We start from the raw sequence: 22,910 nt of genomic DNA, 5'->3' as shown, positions 1-22,910 counted from the left end.
GATTTTAAATCTGCAATAAATTGTACATAAAATTATTGGTAAGTTCTTAAATTGCTGTTTGTTGTTTATATACATGTATATAGTTAATACCACATTTTTCTCTTAAGAATTCAACATGGCATAATCATTAATTGGTAATGAAATATTATAAAGGAAAACAATAGTTTCAAAATGTTATCTTCATTCATTGTCAATATTTTCTTATTTCTAATATGAAACTTAGAGAGAAGATCCTGAAAAAAAAAAAAAAAAAAAAAAAAAAACTTTAAAAGAGCTGTACATCAGTTGACAGTTTTTGCATCAAATGCAGCAGATATCTATATTCAGATGCACACTGATAAACCAACTGCATTTCAAGAAAATATATATATATATATATATATATATATATATATATATATATATATATATATATATATATATATATATATATATATATATATATATATATATATATATATATATATATATATATATATAAATTAAACTTCCATGTAAATTAGTTGAATCTGATTTGTCAAGAAACATCTGTTAAAAAACACCATTGCCTGCTGAATAATGAAGCCACGCCCTCCAGCGCAGCAAGTCAACATTGCTTGACAACGGGTGATATTCCAAAAAATATGGACTGCTCAGAATTTATGCTTGCAAGGTTTAATGTAATATGTATGTGTATAAAACATTCAGTATAATATAATAAATATTGCCTGTAGTTGAGTGTAACATTAAAAATTTTCACCCCTCGAAAACCACCATCAACCTCGGCTGCGCCTCGGTCGAAAATGGTTTTCTTGGGGTGAAAATTTTCAATGTTACACTCAACTACATGCAACATTTACATAATAACCAATTTCAAGTCCTACACAAACCATATTCATTAAGATAATATTTTTAATGACACACAAATATTACAGGGCACAAACACAATTACAACAAGACCACAGTCAAGCTAAGCATTCTCTCATGCAAAAATTTAGAAATGTTGTTCAAATGTGTTCTATATATTTTCTAATATAAACCTACTAAAAAGCAAAAACATTTCTCTCTTTTTGAAATTTTGAACTGGTTAAGAGGTCACATTTTTTAGGTCACAATGATCATCAGACAAGCTTATTGATTGACTGATACATTGTTTCTTAAAACACTGTTCATACTTTTTAAAGTTATAAACTGCAATGTTAAAATTTCATCGGGATATGAAATTTGTTGTTATATGAACAAATCTTCTGAGAAGACCTTCATGTTTCACAGGATTTGACCGACCAAGTTTATATCTCGGTGAACTTTTTAACAATTGTATTTATTTATTATGTGAATAAAGTTAAATCATTGGTTCTTTGTGTTCGCTTGTTAACTCAGACATATATACCCAATATCTGATATCTTAAATAATTCACCCATAACTATGGATATGAATAGGGCTTGACTTATAAGATTGCTAAAGAGGTATACAAAGTGAAATGATTTTAAGTGCTGGGATTTTTTTTTTAATTTTGCCAACAAGCATTTTGTATGCTTGTAATACATAAGTAACACACCCATATACAGTTGAACTTTGATATCTCGAACTCCGATATCTCGAATACCATGGATATGTCGAAGTGATGTGGAAGTCCTAACCACATGTTCTTTAAGTATTTTATCCTTGATATCTCGAATCCTCGGATATCTCGAATTTTGTTCTCAGGCTCATCAGGTTCGAGATAACGAAGTTTGACAGTACATACAATCAGCAATGATATACTCCATTGCAATGAAATAATAATAATTTGCATTATGAAAGACACAATGATATTTACAATAAATTTAATAACAAATGTAATGGAAGTTACTTGTTATGCAAAAGGAGCGGCCAAATTACCACCCCCGATAAAATACTCCAGTTAACGATACTAAAATCCAAATGATTACAAAAAGTATTTCAATGCTGCAGATATATAAGTAATAATTGTAATGTAAATGGAGCGGCCACATTACCGCCCCCGATAAAACACTCCAATTACAACACTAAACTGTTCATGAATACAAAATGTTTTTCAATGTTACATGTCTATAAATGTAATGCAAATATAATGCAGCAGCCACATTACTGCCCCCAATAAAACAATATAAACATTTAAAACTGTTACTAGAGGAATACATATTTCAAAGGTACCGGTATATACATGAAGAGGGATTTTTTTTTTACGTCTGTTACAAACAGGGTTTATATGATTTGCGTTTATATGCAATATCAATGCACAAATTTGCTGTAGTTATCAATGCAAAATAATGCCTTTTATTTGTCCTCTTCTTGAGTTTGTGAGACTACAAATACTGTCGGAAAAAGTTACTGTGACAGTTTTATTTACCTCAAAGATTGTTTGAACAGTTGTTAATCCATCTATACCAAAATATACATCACATCCAGACATGTGCACAGCAACTGTATACAACTTGTCTTTTTCTAAAGTAACACTGTTTGCAAAAATAAATGAAAATTCACACTCCTCAGTCAACTCTTCACGTATTTTTTCCTTAAGGAGAATATTTTCATCACAAGATAATGACACTTCAACTAAAAGTGAGACATTGTAGTTTCCATACAAAATGATGCCATGAAATTGTATATTTCTATTTACAGAAAACACAAGTCTATCACCATTCAATTCATCACACTTCCAAGTATTGCTTGGACTTTTTGAAAAAAAATCTAATGATCCTAATGTCCTCCTCTGACACACAAGCACGAGATTGAAAAGCTGGACCAACTGTGTCCTTACAAACACTCAATGAATTCAAATACAACATAACTTTCATTGCAAAATCATCACTAATTATGTTTCTATAAACAACATTTTCAATAAAAAAAGTAGCAGACATTCTACCAAACCTGATATTTGGAACAATTTTCCTCCAAGTTTCTGAAACGTTTCTGCATTCTGAATTCATCCACTTTACTATCAACAAAAATAACTTCTCTTCATGAATACATAATGTATTTCGTTCAAGCAGCAAATTAATCAAATCTACAGGATACTGAAAAAACATTTCATTTGCAGGACTATTTGATAAAATGTCTCTGGCAAATTTGTCAATGTATAACAATGATGATAGCACAACATTTTTCAAACCAAATTTGTGTGCAATATGTAAAACAAGCAAAGCTTTATCAAAACATATGGATTGTTGAAGAAAATCTAAACATTTCTCAGACAAATCTGAAACCATGTAAAATTGAGCTGCCTGTAACATATCTTCAACATTCTCAAAAGATAAATCAATCTCATGTTGGTACAGAAATTCTATCACAGATCTTGTTTGTGAAGGCAAGAAATCATGGCAAATAACTGTCCTTTTTGATTGCTTGGGGTCCCAGTTTTCATTTAAACATGTTCTAAACCAATCGCTGCCCAATATGAGCACTGTCCTGTGTGCACCCATGATACTTCCATCTGATAAGGAAATTTCTAAATCACACAGCTCTTGCTGATGGAAGGCTTTAACAAGTTTTTCACCAAGTCTTGCCATTACAGCTGTGATAAAAGTCAAGATATTCCTTTAGTCTAAATAAATGTCATTTGTTTTTGTATGTCTGTTTCGAGCAGTAGTTATAACTCTGTGTGTGTGTGTGTGGGGGGGGGGGGGGGGGAGGGGGGGGGAGGGGGGTGAGGGAGGGTGTGTTTGTGTGTGTTATTGGACAGTTCTTTGGCAATAGAATGCCAAACTGAAAATACCATATTTAGAATGAAATGAGATGTGACAAACATTGGAGTTTTTTGTTTAATGGTGTACACTTAAATAACTTGCTAATAAAAAAGTTTGAGTCAACCATGACATTTTCAAAAAAAAAAGACCTGTGTATAAAACAAAAACAAGGCCCAGGCCTTGTTTACATAACTAACAATTGTGATCACTGCTTCTTGCTTGTAACTTGCAACTTACTTTTGAATTTAGGTTGACCATTAGTCTAGAAATACCAATATCAATACTTAAAAGAAAGGAAAAATAACATTTTAATACTTCCACTTCAAATCGCAATCAGGCCCCTTTCAGTTGTTCCATCAGCACATGTTTTCTCTTTTTCAAAATACTGAGGCATTTACCTGTCTCAATTTGTCATTGAGCAAATATGTTACCAGTTTCATAAATACTGTATTTATTGCAGAGTTAGATCTGCAAATTTTTCAAATAATCTTCTACCTTCATAACATGAATTCTTGCAATTTTTCAAAGCACACCAATATTTCGCTCACATTTTAGAATTTCAAGAACTAGGTCAAAAAAAAAGATAGTATTCTGAAATGAACTGTAGAGGGGTATATTTACTTAATACTAAGTTCCCCATGTACATGCATTAACAGTATTTGTGACTGACCTCCAGTATTAATGTAATGTACTCCTCATCAAGGCCTCAAGTAGGTTTCTTCGCAAAGTTTGCTAAATGGATCCTCTATGAAGCTAAAAGTACATGTATATATTTATATATGGTAATTAAGTGGTTACAAGAAGCAAGATCATTGTTTAAATGCTGGACAAAAAAATTAAATAATTTTCTTTAACCAGACCCTCACCCCATATCTCTCAATTGAACTGTAATGTGATGACTGTTGATTTAAATTTAATTATCAAAAACTTTATATTTGCTCATTTGTAATTGTTCACTTAAAATAATATTTATTTCTTTTGTTTATTCATTAAGAGAATCAATTACAAATAAAGTCCCACGTACAATGTGCAATTTTCTGGCTCTACCACCCCCCCACCCCCCCCCCCCCTACAACAACTTTATGATTTTCAAAATATATGACATCTCATCTCTTCTAAGTTACTCACCCCCTCCCCCCACCAATAACTTTATGAATTTCAAAATACATCTGTCAACATCTTATCTCTAAGTGAGAATTTACCAAAACAAAATTGGAGAGAAACTTAATGTTGTTTTACTTCAGAGGTTCTTATGACAACTGTCAAAAATATACAATGCACATGCATTTCTTTCTAAAATCAACTTTGTTCTTTCAAAAAATTCAAAACATGCAGATATTAATGAATGGGGTATTACAAATCACTTCCTACATCTTGATTGCAAAATATTTAAATAACAAGTTTAAAATAGATGTTTGGTTTTGACATAGTCTCTAAAAAGGAAAGAAAAAATAATATATATACATAGAAGGATGAAGCCTCCCCCCATCCCGTGCACACTCACCCCCAAAACAACTTGATTCTAAATGTCACATAAAATACCATATGCCTTCATGTTCAAAATTGCATATAAAATAAAAGAGTCTGCGCATTTATTTTAATTGTATACAATTTATAATTCGAATTTCCTTGATGAAAAACTGCAGAATGCCTTTGAGTGTTGGAATGCTGTTCATACAATTTATTCAAAAGAAAAATCACATAAAATAAATATTTACAACATCAAACTAAGGTATTCATTAAGATTTACAAGGGAAAAATCACCTATACTTACCTTACAAACCGGGAGGCTGGAACCTGATACACATTTTAGCGGTACTGTTTTTCAATGTTAGGGAAGCAGTTATATATTACGATACTAAAGTGAATGTTATTTTTTGAATAGCTTAATAAAGCTATAAAGCTTGATAAAGCTATATGTAGCTTTTTCTTGCTATACACCTAAAACAAGAAATAGTGCTGATTGATTCTGGTTTATATCATTCGTGAACATTTAGAAATCATCAACCCTAAAAGACATATAGTCTCTATAATATTTTATAGCGAGCGCAGCGAGCGGCGCAAAGCGCCGCTCGTCACTGCGAGCTCTAACGACAACGCCTGGGCGAAGAGAAAATTCGGACTACTGCACATTCATTCAATAGAATTTTTTTCCGCAGTAATTCTGACCCACAATGCATCGCTTCTTGTTCTCGCTGCTAACTTCGTTCACGCGGTGACAACAACTAAAATTTCACAAAAAATAAACTCACCTTAATTAATGGCTATTGCATGCAGATAGTAGATTAAACGTTCTTTGTTAAAATATTTGCACTTTTTAAACTTTGTTTATGGAAATGCAGCTAACGTACGACGTCATGTGACGTCACAGTCTAAGACGTTCCAAATGTCTCGTGCGGTTTGAAGAGGCGGGTCTTAAAATGAAGTGAACAATGCGCTCGCCCCAACGGTCGCACCGTCAACATATTAAATCTATTGGTATAAAAAAAAATGACTTTAAGAGAAAATAAGATTAACAGTTATGAATGTTAATTGAGATTCAACATGTTCAATACAAAATGAAGATTTCACTCGAATTTCCTCGATCATGAGATACTCGCTTCAGTTTTGGGAGAAAGTAAAATAACTGCACAAACTGAGGTATAACTTACATCAAAAAACAAGAATTCTTCTCATTTAATGAGAGTTAGTTACATTAAAACAAACAACAAAGAATATTATTGATATATTACTTACATCAAACGTAATGATCACGACTCAGACCTACATCAATTTGAATGTAATGACCACACCGCATCCGCGTCCTTAGAAATCTTGGCCAAATCTCGATCTCTTGAAATCTTGGCCGGCCAAATCTCGATCTTTTGAAATCTTGGCCGTTCATCTCGTAGAAGCTTGGGAATTAATGATCGAGGTCACCCGAAATCTTGGCAATGTACAGGGTCGAAGGTGTACATGGCCAGGGTTATTATGGCCAGGCCTATACGGCCAGGGTACGCGAGCAAAATGGCCAGGCTAGGCTATGTATGGTAGAGGGTTATGGGGAACATGGCCACGCCAAGACATTATTATGCAAGACCAGGTTGAACATGGCCAGCCAGGATAGCTAATCGTCGAATGCAAGATGCATGATAATATACATGGCTAGGGTGAAAATGGCCAGGCCATGTTTAGAAGCGTGGGATAGGCATGGTGCGAACATGGCTAGGCCAGGGTAGTACATGGCCGGGCTAGGCTGTGTATGGTCGGGGTAAACATGACTAGATGGGATGGCCATGCTGCAAACATGGATCGGCCAGGTTGTATACGGCTAGGCCATGATGAGAAAGCGTGGGGTGTCCATGATGCAAACATGGGAAGGCCAGGGTAGAAATCATGGGTGGCCAGGGTTAAAACTATAGATTATATAGACCCTGACCCTGGGGGTCCCCTATGGCTTCAAAGATGGGAAGGCCAGGGTAGAAATCATGGGTGGCCAGGGTTAAAACTATAGATTATATAGACCCTGACCCTGGGGGTCCCCTATGGCTTTCCATAGTATTTATTTATGAGTAGTGTTCAGCTTTAACAATTTTATACATTTAAAAGTATGGTGTATCTAAGTAACTATTATTTACAGAAATACAGTTACTAATGTAAAACAGATCTTTAAACAATTTATACAAAGAAGACAAGTGTACTAAAACTGTAAACTCTCTCATCACCAGTTATTGAAGTTACACTCATACTTTGTCATTAAGGATGAAAACATGGTTCACCAATGTCAATATTGTCAAATGACACATGATATTAAAGGAAATAAAACATTGGATATATGCATAGACTATGATTTATCATTTTACACAAAATGATGCAATTCAAAGGCTCATAAAACTTCGTCTTAGTTTTTCAATTTTGGAAAGAGCTCTTCAATATAGAATTTATTTAGCTTTATGAGTAATGATTCCCAAAAAGAGTTGTCAAATTGGATGGGAATGACTAAAATGTCTTTGATCGTATAAATAACAAAATCACATCTCTCCATTTGACATACACCCATTTGACCCTGCACCTGGGTATAATATTTATGACTTTTCTTTAACTGAATTGTATTGGTATCGTCAATATAACAACAAAATGTTTTATCCTTGCACGCTTCTAAAATAGTACACTGTCTCCATTTAAAAGGACACTTTACTTCCAAAAGATATTTGTGTGTTTCAAACTTCACTAAGCCATCAGGGCTTGCACCTAAGTAAGAGCAATGTGTATACAAAACCAACCCCATATCTTCAACAATGACTTTCTGTTTTTTCTTCAATTTCATGTAAGCTATGTACCTTTTTTTTTAGCAATGGGTTCTTGCTTAATCCCCCAATGCACAGCACTATTTTCTAAAGGTTTACCCTGACCCAAGAGTCTACATATGATATTTTCCGATTTTGTGGAGTTTTTTTTTTGTTTTAATTTTATGAAAATTTGAAGCTGTTATACGAGCTGCTCGAGCTGAAAGCTACAAAGGATTGTTATGTTGCCCTTTAGTTCGAACTTCAATTTCATCAACTATTTCTTGACTGCATGTGGATATAAAAGTCAAAAAGTCAGATTGAGACATATTTTCATCTTGAACAGTTTAACGCAATATGTTTGTCAGAAAGGTGAAAAATATGGTCACTAGTCTCTACCTCTTCAAAATGACCAATATTGAGGTCACTTTGTACATCAATATTGTTATTAGCACATGGGGGAAGTATGTCAAAAATAGCAGCACGTGAGTTATTTCCAAGTTTTGCAGACAACGAGTTTCTAAATTTTATGCTATCTACTTTATAATTCACAGTTTTTTTTATTCTTTACATTTACTCCAGATAATTTGATCTTCTTGAAACTCATGTCTTGCACAGGTTTAGTATCTTTCTTTCTTTTGTTGGCTCGTTTCCACTCACAAGGCTTTGAAGTGCATGGAACATCATCGTCTGTCACAGGGCGTCCTTCCAGGGCAAACAACAGTCCAGCAACATGGGTACATCCTTCACCAAGGCTGCAAATACATAACATAATCATATACATGGATTCATATCAGCTATGAGAGTTTATAACATTTATCAATTTGATTAAATAATGCTATTCACTGAGATATCAAAAATTAAATTGAAGTGTTCATTGTTAGAATTATTGTTTTATGAATGCATGCATAATTAAATAATGAGAGAAATAATCCATTTATTTCATAATTTTAATTTGGCATATTTATATCATTTAAGAAAGTGATTTTCATTTAGTTAATACTGGTAATTCATACCCTGCTGGGCACGTGCAACTTGCTTTCTGGACGTGAAAAGGGGGTTTCTTTGTCATTAGGATCCACTGCTCATACACACCCTGCTTCATTGAAGGATAGTATTTTGATCGTATATAGCAATACTCACTGTCAGGATTTATCTCATTCATCATAATCTTATGTATGTAGCCCTCTTTGAAAAAATTTAATCCTCTAATATATAGTCTATAGCACTGCATTTTCTTTGCATCGACAGTCCTGTGGCTACTGTGGATCAAATAATTCTCCACATCTTGAATTTTAATGTTTGGAAACATATCCGATTTACCTGCCCAACCTGAATGCAGGTCCTTTATATCTGGTACAGGTACATCTGAAGTTTGACACGATTGATGTGGGGGTATTTGACTGGGCGTCGTGCACGAACGATCTTTTATAGCCTTCACTACACGTTGGGCGAGTTCCAGCTTGTTGCCACTCACTTTTATGTGATTTACTCGCAGAAATGTTTGTATTTGAGATTTCTGATAATTAAGTATGTCTTCCACCGTGGTATTGAATGATAACGGCAAGTCTGTGCCTTCATTACGAAGTGGTTCTATCGCATCGTTTGGAATATGGCGCTATGCAACTCTTTACCGGAAGTTTACATACCGTCCCGCAGGAACGATAACTCGTATAAGCAAACATTACGAAAGGAGGGAATTGGTTAAGAATAACCCTGGAAAGCACCTGCCCAATATACATGTAATAGTCAATGCATTTTGACATCAGCAGCAGCAAGAATTGATTAGGGGGAGGGGATCTCAACCGTCTTCAAGATATTACGACCAATTATAAAAAAAACGCTTGTAGATCAAGGTTTACCATAGAATATCGTCGCCTGTGTGGCGCAGTGGTTAAAACGTCTGCACCAGAGTCGCTGAGTAATGAGCTGATCTTAACGTCACAGGTTCGAATCACATGCGGGACGTTGAGATCGGTCCTTAGAATGAGACAGTATAAACCGAGGTCCCGTTACGCAGTAGGTGTTGGCACAAAAAAAGATCCCTGACTGCTTAATGGCCCTGAGTGCCGAGTATAGATATAAATTTGCAGCCCTCCACCAGCAAGTGGTGGCGACTCCATATGAGTGAAAAATTCTCGAGAGGGACGTAAAACAACAAACAAACAAACAAGACATAAAATATCACAGTGCACTATATGCCTTCGCTTCTCTGACTACCAGTATATGACGTACAATGGAAAATGGCGTGAAGTCACTGCAAACTTGAGCCGTTATGACGGGGAGAGTTTCCTAAACTTTATACCTTATTTTAAACTGCATGTAAATTGTCACAACGCTATTGTAAAAATTCACATTTCTTAATTGTTCATGTATTTTTCAATATTTTTTTCCAAATATTTCAAAAAACTTTGCCTTGATTGAAATTCAGCGCCTTCAAATGCTAACGAAGAGTATACCTTTGAAATGTACTCGGTTCTTTACTCGATCACGCAATGCAATATCATGTATTGAACGCATTTAAAGCCTTGGGAAGCCTTAAGAAAGCGCAAAGGAATTGGAGATGATGGTCCTGGGGGCATTTGACTTACCATTCCCTTCTTAAAATTTGAAATAAGCAACGAGAAAATGGTTTATGGGTGAGGATCTAAACTAGGTAATTGATCAGTTATAAAATCAGCGTGTTGGGAATAACTGCTAGGGTACTTGTCCATCCCTATCGCTCAAAGCATCTTGACATTAATAGTAAAAATATATATGTAACTAGCTTAACAGTTGGAATCTCAACCATTCTAAAGATTTTAGACCATTTTGTTTAGTGTAGGCAGCGATGACGAGCAACACCCCCCCCCCCCCCAACACACACATACACATGCACATCCTCAGTAAGACCTAAGAAAGGCAATTAAATCACATTTATTCTGGCATGATGTATTTAAATAAGTATAGCCCTATATTGCTTGAAATATATTTATTCTCATTCTTATTATTATTACTTTTACTATCATAATCATTATAAAATGTTTCTCATGTATTGGAAGGTCCAAAGTTTGATCAAATTACTTAAAACATGTTCTTGCAGCCTACAAATTTACATTTGGTAGTCCGATATTAGCAATCTGATAGTAATTGTAATATCAGACTATCTCTGTACCGATATCCTTCAAAATAAGACTTTTTTCTATTGTTCTGTTGAATGCACGGAAATAAAGTTTGTTCTTTTAACCTCATTCTTAAGGTTCAGATTTTTAACTACAAATTTTATTTCTATTTAAATAACATTATAACATCGTAACATAACATACGGCGTCTCTATATGAGTGAAAAAATCTCAAATGGGTCATTAAATAACATACATGTACAATCAATCAATCAATCAATATTTTGTCTTCAGACGCATACGCAGGTATGTTAAGGCAGTACCCAGATCATATTTCGCCGAATTTAGACTTTTTTCGTAAAATGTAACATTGGTAAATCGGAAAAAAGCCATTGATAAAACATTTACTATTGTTATCCATTGTATATACGTCATTGAGTCTCTCCACTACGACGTCATCACGTGACGTCTAGCTATATATAGAAAAGTTGCCTTAATGAAAAAGTGAAAAATTCAACACTACCCCAGAGATACTTCAATTCTTTTAGTAAAAAATAATTATGTAAAAACATCACTTGGTCATGAAAAGTGCTCTTAGAATCCTACTCTCCCGACACAGAAAAAATATTCCAAAGGTTCGCATGAAACCTTACGTATTTTTTTACATTTTATACATACGATCATGGAATTGTTATCTGTTCATGTTAACCACACGATTCTAGCAGCACTTTCCAAGTTCTATAGAATACAAGCTTTCGATACAAACAGAAATTTTGAAAGTATGCGGTGTAGTGCTGAACTTTTGCATCTTTGTTGTTATTGAACGACAGAGGAAAGGCTGATCGGGATTTCAAAGCACTGCCTGTGTTCATTATAAGAAAGCATGAAAAGAATATATCAGCGTACCTGATTCTTAATCTTTAATTCCTTGTGAATCATACATAACATTCACGGTATATGCTTTAAAACTCCCATTTCATATATTTGTTTACATGAATTCTCGTCACTTTTAATTTCACTCGGCAAATATTTGATCAATAGTTATGACGTCATGGGTTTGGTATTTAACCCCCGTGCTAAATAATAAGCTACAACAACTGTATTTATACCACCCCCAAAACGACAAGATTTAGTTTATATTATGTTTTGAATGATTCCATCTATTTCTTGGACCTGAAATTAAACTTTAAATATAGATATTAAGAAATCATTATTTCTTAAGTTCACGTCATAAGCTTACTATGACGTCATATTGTAAAGGCAGTAGGATATCTCTGGGTATAGCCTAAACATACCTGCGTATTTACGATATTTTTTTTTCAATCGACACTACATCGACAAAGGAAATTGTGTGCAGTTTTACCTTTTAATTAAAATCTTTTGTCAACATTTGGTTAACTTTTCTTGTTTGTTACATTTTACCCTGCATCTAACATGGCAGAAACTTAATTATGCACGCCCGTGTATGTCCTTGCTTATACAGGCCCATAGTACGCGACGGAGGTGGTGGAAGGGGGGCTGCATCCAATTTTTCGGAGAATAGACTTTTTGATATAGATTTACTATGTAAATTGTCATTTTGAAGCCCCCCCCCCCTCCTCAAACACTCACACATTGTTGTACGGTTGAGCACATGCAAATTTCAGCATTTAAAAAAAATGTGTCGAGAAGTTAGAGTTACAGAATCATCCACAAGGGTTTGGGCAGTTTGCCTTCTTTTGGATTGTCAAATATTTTCGGTGGAAGTCCCCCCCCCCCCCTTGAAAAACGTTGCTATGAGCCTGTTATATTGAGTTTATGAAGATATAATCATGCACAAAAGTGCACGCTACAATTCAGTCTCCATACAGGTATTCATTTTAAATTATTTCAATTTGTATTATGTGTAGCTATCATATTTTAGCTGTCTTCCGGCATTTCTGATCTCCTATGCTTCTAAGCACAAATCATCCACATTAATTTGTTTCCCTTACATACCTCATTTTAATTAAAAATCATTTAAAGAATCTTTAATATCATGTCATATTCACTTCTTTCAAATGTTATCCATATGCATGTACATTCAACTTTTATTCCTGTTGTTTGAGATAAAATAATTACCTAAATGTTCACTTTCCAATAACTGTTTTAAAGAAGATACGATGAAAAAAAAATCATGATGTTTTGTATGAAATATTAAAAATGTAAGGTAATGAAATATTACGCTCCCCACCCCCCACCCCCCCCCCCATCTTAATGGATGTTTTTAAGATACAATTTCACTTTCAGTTTTCAATCTTATTGTGTCATATCCCATTAATGTTATATTAGGTACATGTATGATTATATCATACTTTTTTCAGCCATGCCTTTCCACTTTTAGATCCCTCTGTCGAAAACTCGTTCTCGAGTTCATAGCTTCAAATCTCTTGATTTAAACATTATGAAATACAATTAGAATATATTCTACAAAGTGAAATAATTTTAGCTCTAAATATCCAATAAAACTTGGAATCCTCTTGAATAAATATTAGAGATGGCAACGAATATTTGAACATTCGAATATTCATTCGATGACTTGATATTCGAATATGAATTTAAGATTCGAATATTATCACTACTTTCTTATCTTATAGATTTACATGTATTTTGTTCTGAGCAAGGTGTTAAAGAATTGCACATTGTATACTTATCAAAACAAATTTTAATTAATCATTCAAATGACTGTCCAATAGAATTAGACTGTAATTAATATTGTAAAGGGCTTAATTTCAGAATAAATGATTATATCTTGGGTTGTTCATAATCCTGAATTTTATATTCATTATCGGGAAATTAGATAATTATTTTGGAAAATTGTCATTGGAAATATTTGTTTATATTTTAAAAACATTTTATCTGAGCAGTATACCGTTACAACTACATGTATCTTGCCTTTGGTAACACGAATCAATAAAAGACAATTATTTATTTCAAACATTGACAAATATCAAATGGAATTACTTATTGTCCAACTATAAAAGTCTTCATACAATTTTACTTCTAATATAAGTATACCTACGCTAAGTCTTTCATTAGAGTAGGATGATGCATATTTAAAATAAGACTAATTTTATTTATTTTATCAAATATTCGAATATATTCGAATACTTTCATTGATTATTCGAATATGAATTATTGACAAAATTGTCATCTCTTATAAATATAGTATATAACTTCAAGGTACAGAAAAGGAAAATATAATGGTAGCAAAATACATGTGCGAAGGTTGTCCATTAAGTTCGTAGACAATTTCTATAATTTTCTTAATAAGGACAACGCTGCTAAATGTGTACGCTATTATTGCAAAAAAGAAAATTATTTAGTGAATGTGTAAACTTAAAACAGTACACACTATTATACGAAATTTATTGGTGTAAATATATTGTATATGGTCGCCCGCGTGGCGCAGTGGTTAGAGCGTCTGCTCTAGAGTCGCGGCGTAAGAAGTTAATCCTTACGTCGCGGGTTCGAATCCCACTGTGGGACGTGGAGACCGGTCCTTCGGATGAGACCGTATAAAACCGAGGTCCCGTGTCGCAGTAGGTGCTGGCACGAAAAGATCCCTCAATGCTCAATGGCCGTAAGTGCCGAGCATAGGACAAAATTTGCAGCTCTCCACCGTCAAGTGGTGGCGTCTCCATATGAGTGAAAAATTCTCGAGAGGGACGTTAAACAACAAATAAACAAAAAAAAAAAATCTGCATATGCAATCCGCACGGCCGGTGTAAAGACGAATAATGACCCCCATAGAATAATGACCGGGGGTCATTTTTCGCCATCGAATAATGACCCCCGGTCATTATTCAACGGCGAAAAATGACCCCGGTCATTATTCGACGTCGAAAAATGACCCTTTTGCCCATAGAAAAAGTGTCATCACCCCAAAAATCTGCATACCCAACGTGAATAAAAATGACCCCCGTAGAATAATGACCCCTTGTGGATTAAAGAGGATTAAAGTTGAAATTGCAAAATAAAAATAATAAACCAAGAGACCTGTTGACCAAAATGCTCACCTGAGCTAAATTGGGAATAAATCGATGATATGTTGATTTCATTACATTATACAATCATTACTGTTTTTAAGATTAATGCGATGATTCAGAATCTAGAAAAATAAAAGATTTATCGAGCCCAAAGGGCGAGGTGAACTTTGTTTTTTTCGATGGTGGAAAATCATCGTACTGAAAGAAAAAACAGCAATAACTGTTATATTATATGATTCAACGATTAAATTGATACAGACTGATTAAGAAGACACGTCAAGTTTCTTGTTTACATTTGCTCAAGTCCTAGCCAAACACAATGAGAGAATCGGAGGTAACATAATAAGCATAACCAGTATTAATTTTGCATTTGAAATCTAGTTTTGGTGCAATGTAGAAAAAATAAACGTCAGGCATAGCATCGAAGGGGGAATGGGGCATTATAAGAGGCCAAATGACAAGTTACCCCAAAAATATCTTTGATGAACCCCTTCAAAAGTCTATTGATGTAAGGGGGATTTCCTTTTACTCTACTGTATCAAAAAGTTTGGGATAGGGCAACCAGACTTGCAATGATCATTTTCAAGCGAAAAAATAAAAAAAAATAGCGTTCATGAAAATGGAAGGGGGAGGACACTCCACGCAGCGCTGATTCTATGTGCCTGAATGTTATGTTCATCATGTCCACTCAAGTAGGAGAGAGTTTTTAACTATATTGTATAAAAACGAGGGGGTGTTTACAAGACTTTCAATGAACATTTTCAAACTAGAAATTGCTAAATTTTACATTCAGAAAAAGGAGGGGTGAGCAATCACTCGCCCCCTTCTCCGATTCTTTGAGCCTGAATATTATGTTAACTTGAGTGGAATACGGATGCAGGTGAAATAACTTTTCAGAGTTGTTTTCAATCTATTTAGTTCAATGTAGGAAAAATAAATCCTTATATTCACCTGGAAGGTCAATAAAATGGTCTGTCTTTAATGATAAATTAAAAACATTTATCTACTTTAATATACACTGTATTGAAATGTTTCCATATTTATTTGACAAATGTATCACTGTTTTAAAGTGGATTTCTAAAGAAAATTATTCCTCTTACATGTATGTATCCTATTCTCAGACGACCATGTTAACAGACTTGAATGTACATATGTATATTATACTGGGATCCTTCTTTATTACTCCTATATATTTGAAAAGAAATTCCCATAGACCATTGTTTATAAATAAAATTGAATGCACATTATGCGATTGTATATATTTCTGACAAGCAGAAATTTTATGTCCTTTTTATGTTTGCAACGTCTGCTTTATATTTGGACGTCCTGCTGACTATAGACGCTCAAGACCAGCTTACAACTAAATTGTCTGACAAGCGGGATGACTTCAGCTTTTTCCATCGTAAACTTTCCTTATTTATGTAGTAATATTCCGCTATCATTTGCATATGATGTTAACATCTACCAAATTATTCGATACCCAAGAACACGATTAATTTTTAAATCGAGTCAGGCTACTGACAGATACATATAAGTTGATGTTACAGGGGTTTCAACAACCTCGTTTAAAGTCAGCATTTCGTAAATTCAATGGTCGTATCAATGACCCTGTCAACAAATATAACTTATAATATGGTCAATTGTTTGGCCTTTTTTCTATACTTAATTCGACAACGGAATGTCCCCTGATTTATTTATAGGGCTCACGGCAGGTGTGACGGGTCAACAGGGGATGCTTACTCTTTCTAGGCACCTACTCCTACCTCTGCAATTTTCAGGGGTCCTTTTTTATGCCCTGTTAGCATAATTGCATTGCTTGTGGATATTTTAAAATCATTCTGTTCGTTATCTTCACCTTTTTTTTCGTTAGGAAATATATCCACAGTATGTCGTTCACACCAGATATTATGTCATTTGCGATACATTCTACCTCATTTACACACCTTTTATGTCATTAAAAAAATATATAATATTACATTGCATAACTTCCCGTATTTATTTCCGAAAACTTATCTCATTCATTTTTTTTCATTCACTTTAAAAAATAAAGTTGATCGTATTCAATGCATGCTGAATACTTTGAAAGACATGTTTACCATTGAAATCCAGAACATCCCGCTGTTATTTAGCTACTTGTATGAATGTCTATAATCAGTCAAATATCCAAATATGAAACGAATGGAAGACATTCATAAAGGGAGAATAACCAATAGTAGCCATTTTGCGATTTTCAATATGTGCTGAGAACACAAAAGGCTTAAAAGATAGAAATATGCATGTAAATGTAATGCTGTTTTATTGCATTTTAATTGCGCTTTCGTCCAAAGTTGATCAAAAAGGGCATAAATAAGAATTAAACATTGAAGTTTAAACCTTGACATCAATCACCTGTTATAAATTGTGTATCTGTTGGAAAAGGGGTCATTTTCCAACGGGGGTCATTTTTTTATAGGACCCACATATAAAGATATGACCCCTAGGGCTCTTTTTCTACAAAAAAAATATTTTTTTCTACGGCTGGGGGGTCATTTTTTGTCGTTGAAAAATGACCTCCCGGTCATTATTCTATGGGGGTCATTATTCGTCTTTACACCGGCCCAGTCTAGGGTAAAGCTACTTTCGTGATAACGTACAATTTTCTAAATTGAATTTTTATTCGTGAACACACACTTTTTTTAGCATGTCACACTGCTTATTAGGTGCGATAATATTTACATAAATACAATTTTTAAATTCAAAACAAAATACGATAATTCACGAGCGTCATCAGTATAAACAATTCGTATACACATCCTGCACCGTCCAGTCCGACGTCGCTAGATTTATAACAACGTCATGAATAGGGATATCCTATTTTCATCAAATAACAGTACATGTAGTGTTCTACTCCATGTGTAATGTCTCACGAATTATCCACACCACTGAAAAATCGTACATACCAAAACCAAATTAATGAACTAAACAATAATAATTGAATAATTATTTTGTCTCTGACGTCCTTTCAAACATATAAAAACATAACTGCAGACGTCGCTTTTTCTGACAATTTTTGAAACCTGTTTCGTATGTGTTTTTCCTTAATATTTTCACTATTCGTTTTATAATAATAATTAGTAATTTCATTAAGTTTCATGAAGAAAATAATGAATCTAATCAAAAAACTTTATTTCAAAGCTTATGACATTTTTAGTCCAGACGGTGTGCACTATCTGCGACCTTAAAGAGGGCGATTTTTCTAAAAAAAAATATTAAGTTCAAACAACCATAACCAAACTCCTCTGGCTTGGAGTTTCATAATAAATATTTAAGTATGCAATAAGTAGATGTAGGACCATTCAGTTTGACAAAAACGTTTTTGTTCACGAACTTGGTGGACAACCCTTGTTTTAAATTGGTGAAGATAACGCACATTGATAGATCTAAAAAAAAAATGAAATCTATAAACAATACAAATATGTGAAAAGGGTATAAAATATAAAGTACGGACCCCTGGAAATTCAAGAGGTGGGATCAGGTGCCTTGGAGGAGTAAGTATCCTCTGTTGACTTGATATTAAATGAAAACGCAAACTACAACTGCTTATTTCACACAGAAGGCGAAATTACATGCAACATGTGAATAATAAGGAGTTCAGTACTGACTTTTTCATGATTTATGATTTTTTTTTTATTTTTTAGGGGGGAGGGTAAATTTCTTTAAAGTCTCCCTTCATAATTAAAAATCGAAAAACTGTAGGGTTTAAAGGTCAGGAATTTGATATAAAAACATGTATGTTTTGGTTGTTTTTAAGGATTGAAAGTTGTTAGACGTCATAAACGTTATTACTAGAATTAGTAGCATATGTGTTCTTACATTAGTGCAATAAACTTTGGAAGAAAGAGATTTTGTGCACTCGACATAGTCGCAGCTCAATTGATCCTCAGTGTGACATTTCCTACACATCCTGAACAATTTTTGCTCATCTTCAGAAATTAGTTGACCTAAAATTATATTTTACATTATTATATCATTAATATGACTCCTTGACACTATGAATCTGTAGATATTTTCACAAAAGAATTTTGCAAAAGATTTTACATGTAATTTAAGAATCCAATACAGCAAATCTTAAATGTTTTTTCTCGAGCGTGTTCGTAGCCTGATCTTATTTTCGATAAACCCTTTCTTAGAAATGATCCCAATGAGCTTATTTTCTTTAAAAGTGGATAATAATGAAAATACAACTTTTTTTTCTAATTTGATCGCGAAATAAACATTTTGAGCAACAAACATCGGGTGCAATCAAGTGAGAAGCAAAGAAGTTTAAAATCTGACGTCACAATCATATTGTACGTTTGACATAAAAGTAGGCCATAGAAAATGGTAAGAGAAATTTCAATCGTTAGAATGTTTCATTTAAATTTTCAAAAATAATTGTGAAATAAAAAATATTACTACTTTAGTATGCGAACAATGTTGGTTAAATATGTTATTATGAATTAACTTTATTAAAACAAATTTTTAAAAATGAAGAAATCTATAAATATTATTGTAATAAATTATAGTGTTTCCATAGATTAACTAATACCTACACGCATTGATAGCAGAGACAATGGTAAAATAATCCGCAGTTTGTTAAAGTGCCCACAATTACAATATATATTACAATACTAGAAAATAACGGAGCTGACAGAAACATTTCTGCTCTAGTCAGTAGCTAACAGAAAAAGAGAGCAAAAATTGTTCACATCATAGCAGGTCAGTGATCAATGTACTTCCTATCCAAGGTGGCTAGGCAATTCTCGCCAAGCATCTTCAAGACCACTACACTCCTCCCCATTTTGATAAAACTCCGAAAGAGGAGGGGCAAACATCAGGGTTGCCGTTATGTTGATTTTCTACCCAGCAAAAGCCAGTTTGGTTTATGGCCTTTTAGCGATTTTTTGGACCTTAGTAATTGTCTCATGTTTTTAGCTGGCCGTCAATGTAGCAACGGACTTCGTTCATCAAGGTGCAGTTATACTGTACTACCTGTCCGTTGCCAGAAGGTCTTTATGGCGTTGTCCTTGATTTGTGTATCTCTAGCATGGTACATATCTTACCGAACAACTCACTTTCAAAGTTTTGCGGTCTTGGTCCTTTAATATCTCTTAGGGATATCCAGATCTAGAGAAAAGGTCATTAATGGCTGTTCTTGCAGTTATTTCCACTGTCTGGGATGGTGCAGAATGCACTCGAACCATTTAGTGAAGCTATCGACCATCATGAGTGTATACTAATTCCCACCCTCAGTACGGGGTAAGGGCCCGAGAAAGTCTAAATGCTCTCTCTCCATCGGGCTTCTGGCCTTGTAACTCTTTAATTCCGATTTTTTTCGGCAGAGAACCTTTCCTGTTTCTAGCACGAATGCTGCATGTCCTGACATATAACTTAATGTCCTTGATCATCCTCTGCCAGTAAAACTGTTGCTAAAGTCATTTCTTAGCTCCCTTTTCAGCTAAATTCAGATTTACCTCCAGGACTTTGTATGTGCAATTGAATACAATTGATTGATTTGTGTAACAACTCGTTCACAAAAATTTTTGTTTATCACCTTTGCCAATTCCATTTTTGTAAATTATTGAGGAAAAATTATAAGTGTCCGTCACGTGATCAACGAAGTCATGTGATATCACAAAGATGCCTTATTATAATACCTGACAAATCTCTCATCGCATATTGGCTGTACCTGTATACATAGTTTTCATATTGATATCAAAGCCTAGCTCGAAATAAAAGGTTATGTTTCTAATGCAAATTAAGCCTCCGGACAGCATCAGTATAGCTGAGGAGTCCTCAAGTTCTCTCCAAATAACTCAAGGCTCACCTTGGTAAAACAATCTTTCTAAACATGTAGCATTTCTCTCCTGGACTCGAGATAATCATGTCACTTTCACTTTCACTTATGCAGTGGCGTCCTGAAATAACTTACAAATCTGAGGCTCGACTTCCTCAATTTCGGGATTAAGACCTGATACCCCATTGACAGCATTCTCAAAACTCAGTACCCCATGCAGAAACAACTGCTGTCAATGGTACTTGATCCCATGTGTTTGACATAATAACATGACGGAGAGAAAGATCTACATGTAATATTTCAAAATTACTTTCCCCAGCGGACTGACTTTCCGCGCTCACAGACGATTCTTGAAACAACTGAGAGAAAGGAATTACGTCGTCTATCTCGGTGTTAAACTTATGCCTGCATTCATGCGCTCTTCGGCAATACCTGCACCCGTCGCAAGGCAAATCCTCTAATCGAGCTTTGGTAGTTCTAGCATGTATTTGCTATGTCTCCGGATAGTGCGTCAGCATTTAAGTGTTTCTTCCCTGGGCGGTAAACAATCCGCATATGGATGAATAAAAAAAATATATGACCTGCAAATTGATTTTTTTTTTTTTGGGGGGGGGGGGGGAACTAGCCATAACATCTCTTTCAATTATAACATCATATTGAATACATTCCAGTTAAAATTTCCAAAGTTACAATAAAATTGACAAGTGCATAATATTGTTTCAGAATTTTCATTTGTACAACTTCATTTAAAAAAAGATATGAATACATTCTAAAAGACTTTCTGAAATTCATAATAAAAAAAAAACTGCATATTTTTATCTTTCAGACTTTTCAGGGATATGAATTATTCGATCTTAACCTTTATTGGGTTTCTCCCCTTGTATATGTGAAAAAAAAATGGATTTTGATTTGTTATTTAATATTAATTGTCTCAATTCTGGTTTGAAAAGTCTTCATATGAAAGAACTATTATGTAATAAATTCTACAAAAAATGACATCTTAGTCAATTCTTCAAATCAAAGCCAAGAGCAAAGTTTGATATAGTTTTCTTATCAAAAAAAAAAAAAAAAATACTAGATTTTAAAGTGATCCTATTTGACCATAATTTTGTTGCACTCCAACGGAAGCCGGTAGGTGCCAGGTAGAAAAATATTTTGTGTGGCAGCCGCCAAATAATTATCTGGCGGCCGCGACAAAAATAACTGGCGGCCGCCAGATAACTTTCTGACGGCCGCCAGTTATTTATTTGGCTCCCGCCAGAAATTTATCTGGCGGCCGCCAAATAAAATATTTTTTCTACCAGGCACCAACCGGCTTCCGTACACTCCTGACATCTGGTAAGTCATATACTGATTTTAGAGCAGCAAAAAGTTATAGCAATACGGGTTATATAAAAAAAAAAGCCCTGCAGGCTAAAACCCCTTCGAGTAATGACATTGAAGGCTCAGTGCTCAGTTTATAGGTTGTCTTTATGCCCTTGACCTTGAGCATTCCTGTTTCACATGAAACTTCATGCAGCATCATGTGCAGAATCCCTAGGTACTGGGCAGTCATTCTTCCCCCTATAGACAATTTCGACGTATATGTTCCGGTTCTTCACATGTACAGTCATAACATACTACAGGCCATGAAACTTTTGAGCGCCCTGAACTCGCTAATTTCTCCCTCATAATGTCGTAATCAACAATATGTAAATCCATCATAACTTCTATAAGTTTGTCTCTAGCTTTAGAGTTGTTAACATCAGTATAATTATATGTATTGATAGCAAAGTATTGACATCAAATTCCAAACAAGAGGCCCAGGGGCCTTAACGGTCACTTGAGTATAATACAACAGTTTAGTCGATCCATAGAAGTATAAAATAAACTGATAGATGAAGCATTGTTATCCAAAACAAAGAGAAATAGGATGACAAAAATCAACAAAATACTTAGTCTTGTCTTCGTAAGATTTATCACTTATCACCACGAAGACTAATAACAAAACAATAGTGCTTCTATATTGAATTTAACCCCATATTTTTACCTCTCAT

At 34.2% G+C, this 22,910-nt stretch overlaps 1 protein-coding gene, 1 long non-coding RNA gene and 1 pseudogene across 2 annotated transcripts; all 3 read right to left on the bottom strand.

Moving 5' to 3' along the window:
• Positions 1–176: 176 nt before the first annotated feature.
• LOC133195731 (uncharacterized) lies at positions 177–6,579 on the bottom strand. Its single transcript, XR_009722239.1, has 3 exons — positions 6,424–6,579; positions 4,358–4,440; positions 177–233 (listed from the first exon to the last, which is right to left on the bottom strand). It is a non-coding gene; the product is annotated as an uncharacterized LOC133195731 (long non-coding RNA).
• Positions 2,259–3,510, bottom strand: LOC133195722 (BTB/POZ domain-containing protein 1-like; annotated as a pseudogene).
• A 1,317-nt stretch (positions 6,580–7,896) lies between the features above and the next one.
• On the bottom strand, positions 7,897–22,910 carry LOC133195130 (uncharacterized). The gene is made up of 4 exons (XM_061330998.1): positions 22,904–22,910; positions 8,969–9,545; positions 8,530–8,707; positions 7,897–7,917 (listed from the first exon to the last, which is right to left on the bottom strand). The coding sequence occupies exons 1-4, from the start codon at positions 22,908–22,910 to the stop codon at positions 7,897–7,899; spliced, it is 783 nt and encodes a 260-aa protein (XP_061186982.1).

The sequence above is a fragment of the Saccostrea echinata genome, unplaced genomic scaffold (genome assembly GCF_033153115.1).
Source record: "Saccostrea echinata isolate AGI-Se365-2 ecotype Australia unplaced genomic scaffold, CSIRO_AGI_Sech_v1 ptg000029l, whole genome shotgun sequence".
Lineage (NCBI taxonomy): Eukaryota > Metazoa > Mollusca > Bivalvia > Ostreida > Ostreidae > Saccostrea > Saccostrea echinata.
The sequence above is the reverse complement of the archived record's forward strand: the minus strand, read 5'-3'. Positions and strand labels throughout refer to the sequence as shown.

What these genes read in the sequence shown, in the direction of transcription:
- LOC133195130 (XM_061330998.1), bottom strand. An exon ending in AGTTGCACGTGCCCAGCAGG is followed by an intron (nt 8,708 to 8,968) that starts GTATGAATTACC and finishes ATGTATTTGCAG; the next exon opens with CCTTGGTGAAGGATGTACCC. An exon ending in AGAAGATCAAATTATCTGGA is followed by an intron (nt 7,918 to 8,529) that starts GTAAATGTAAAG and finishes GCTCTTACTTAG; the next exon opens with GTGCAAGCCCTGATGGCTTA.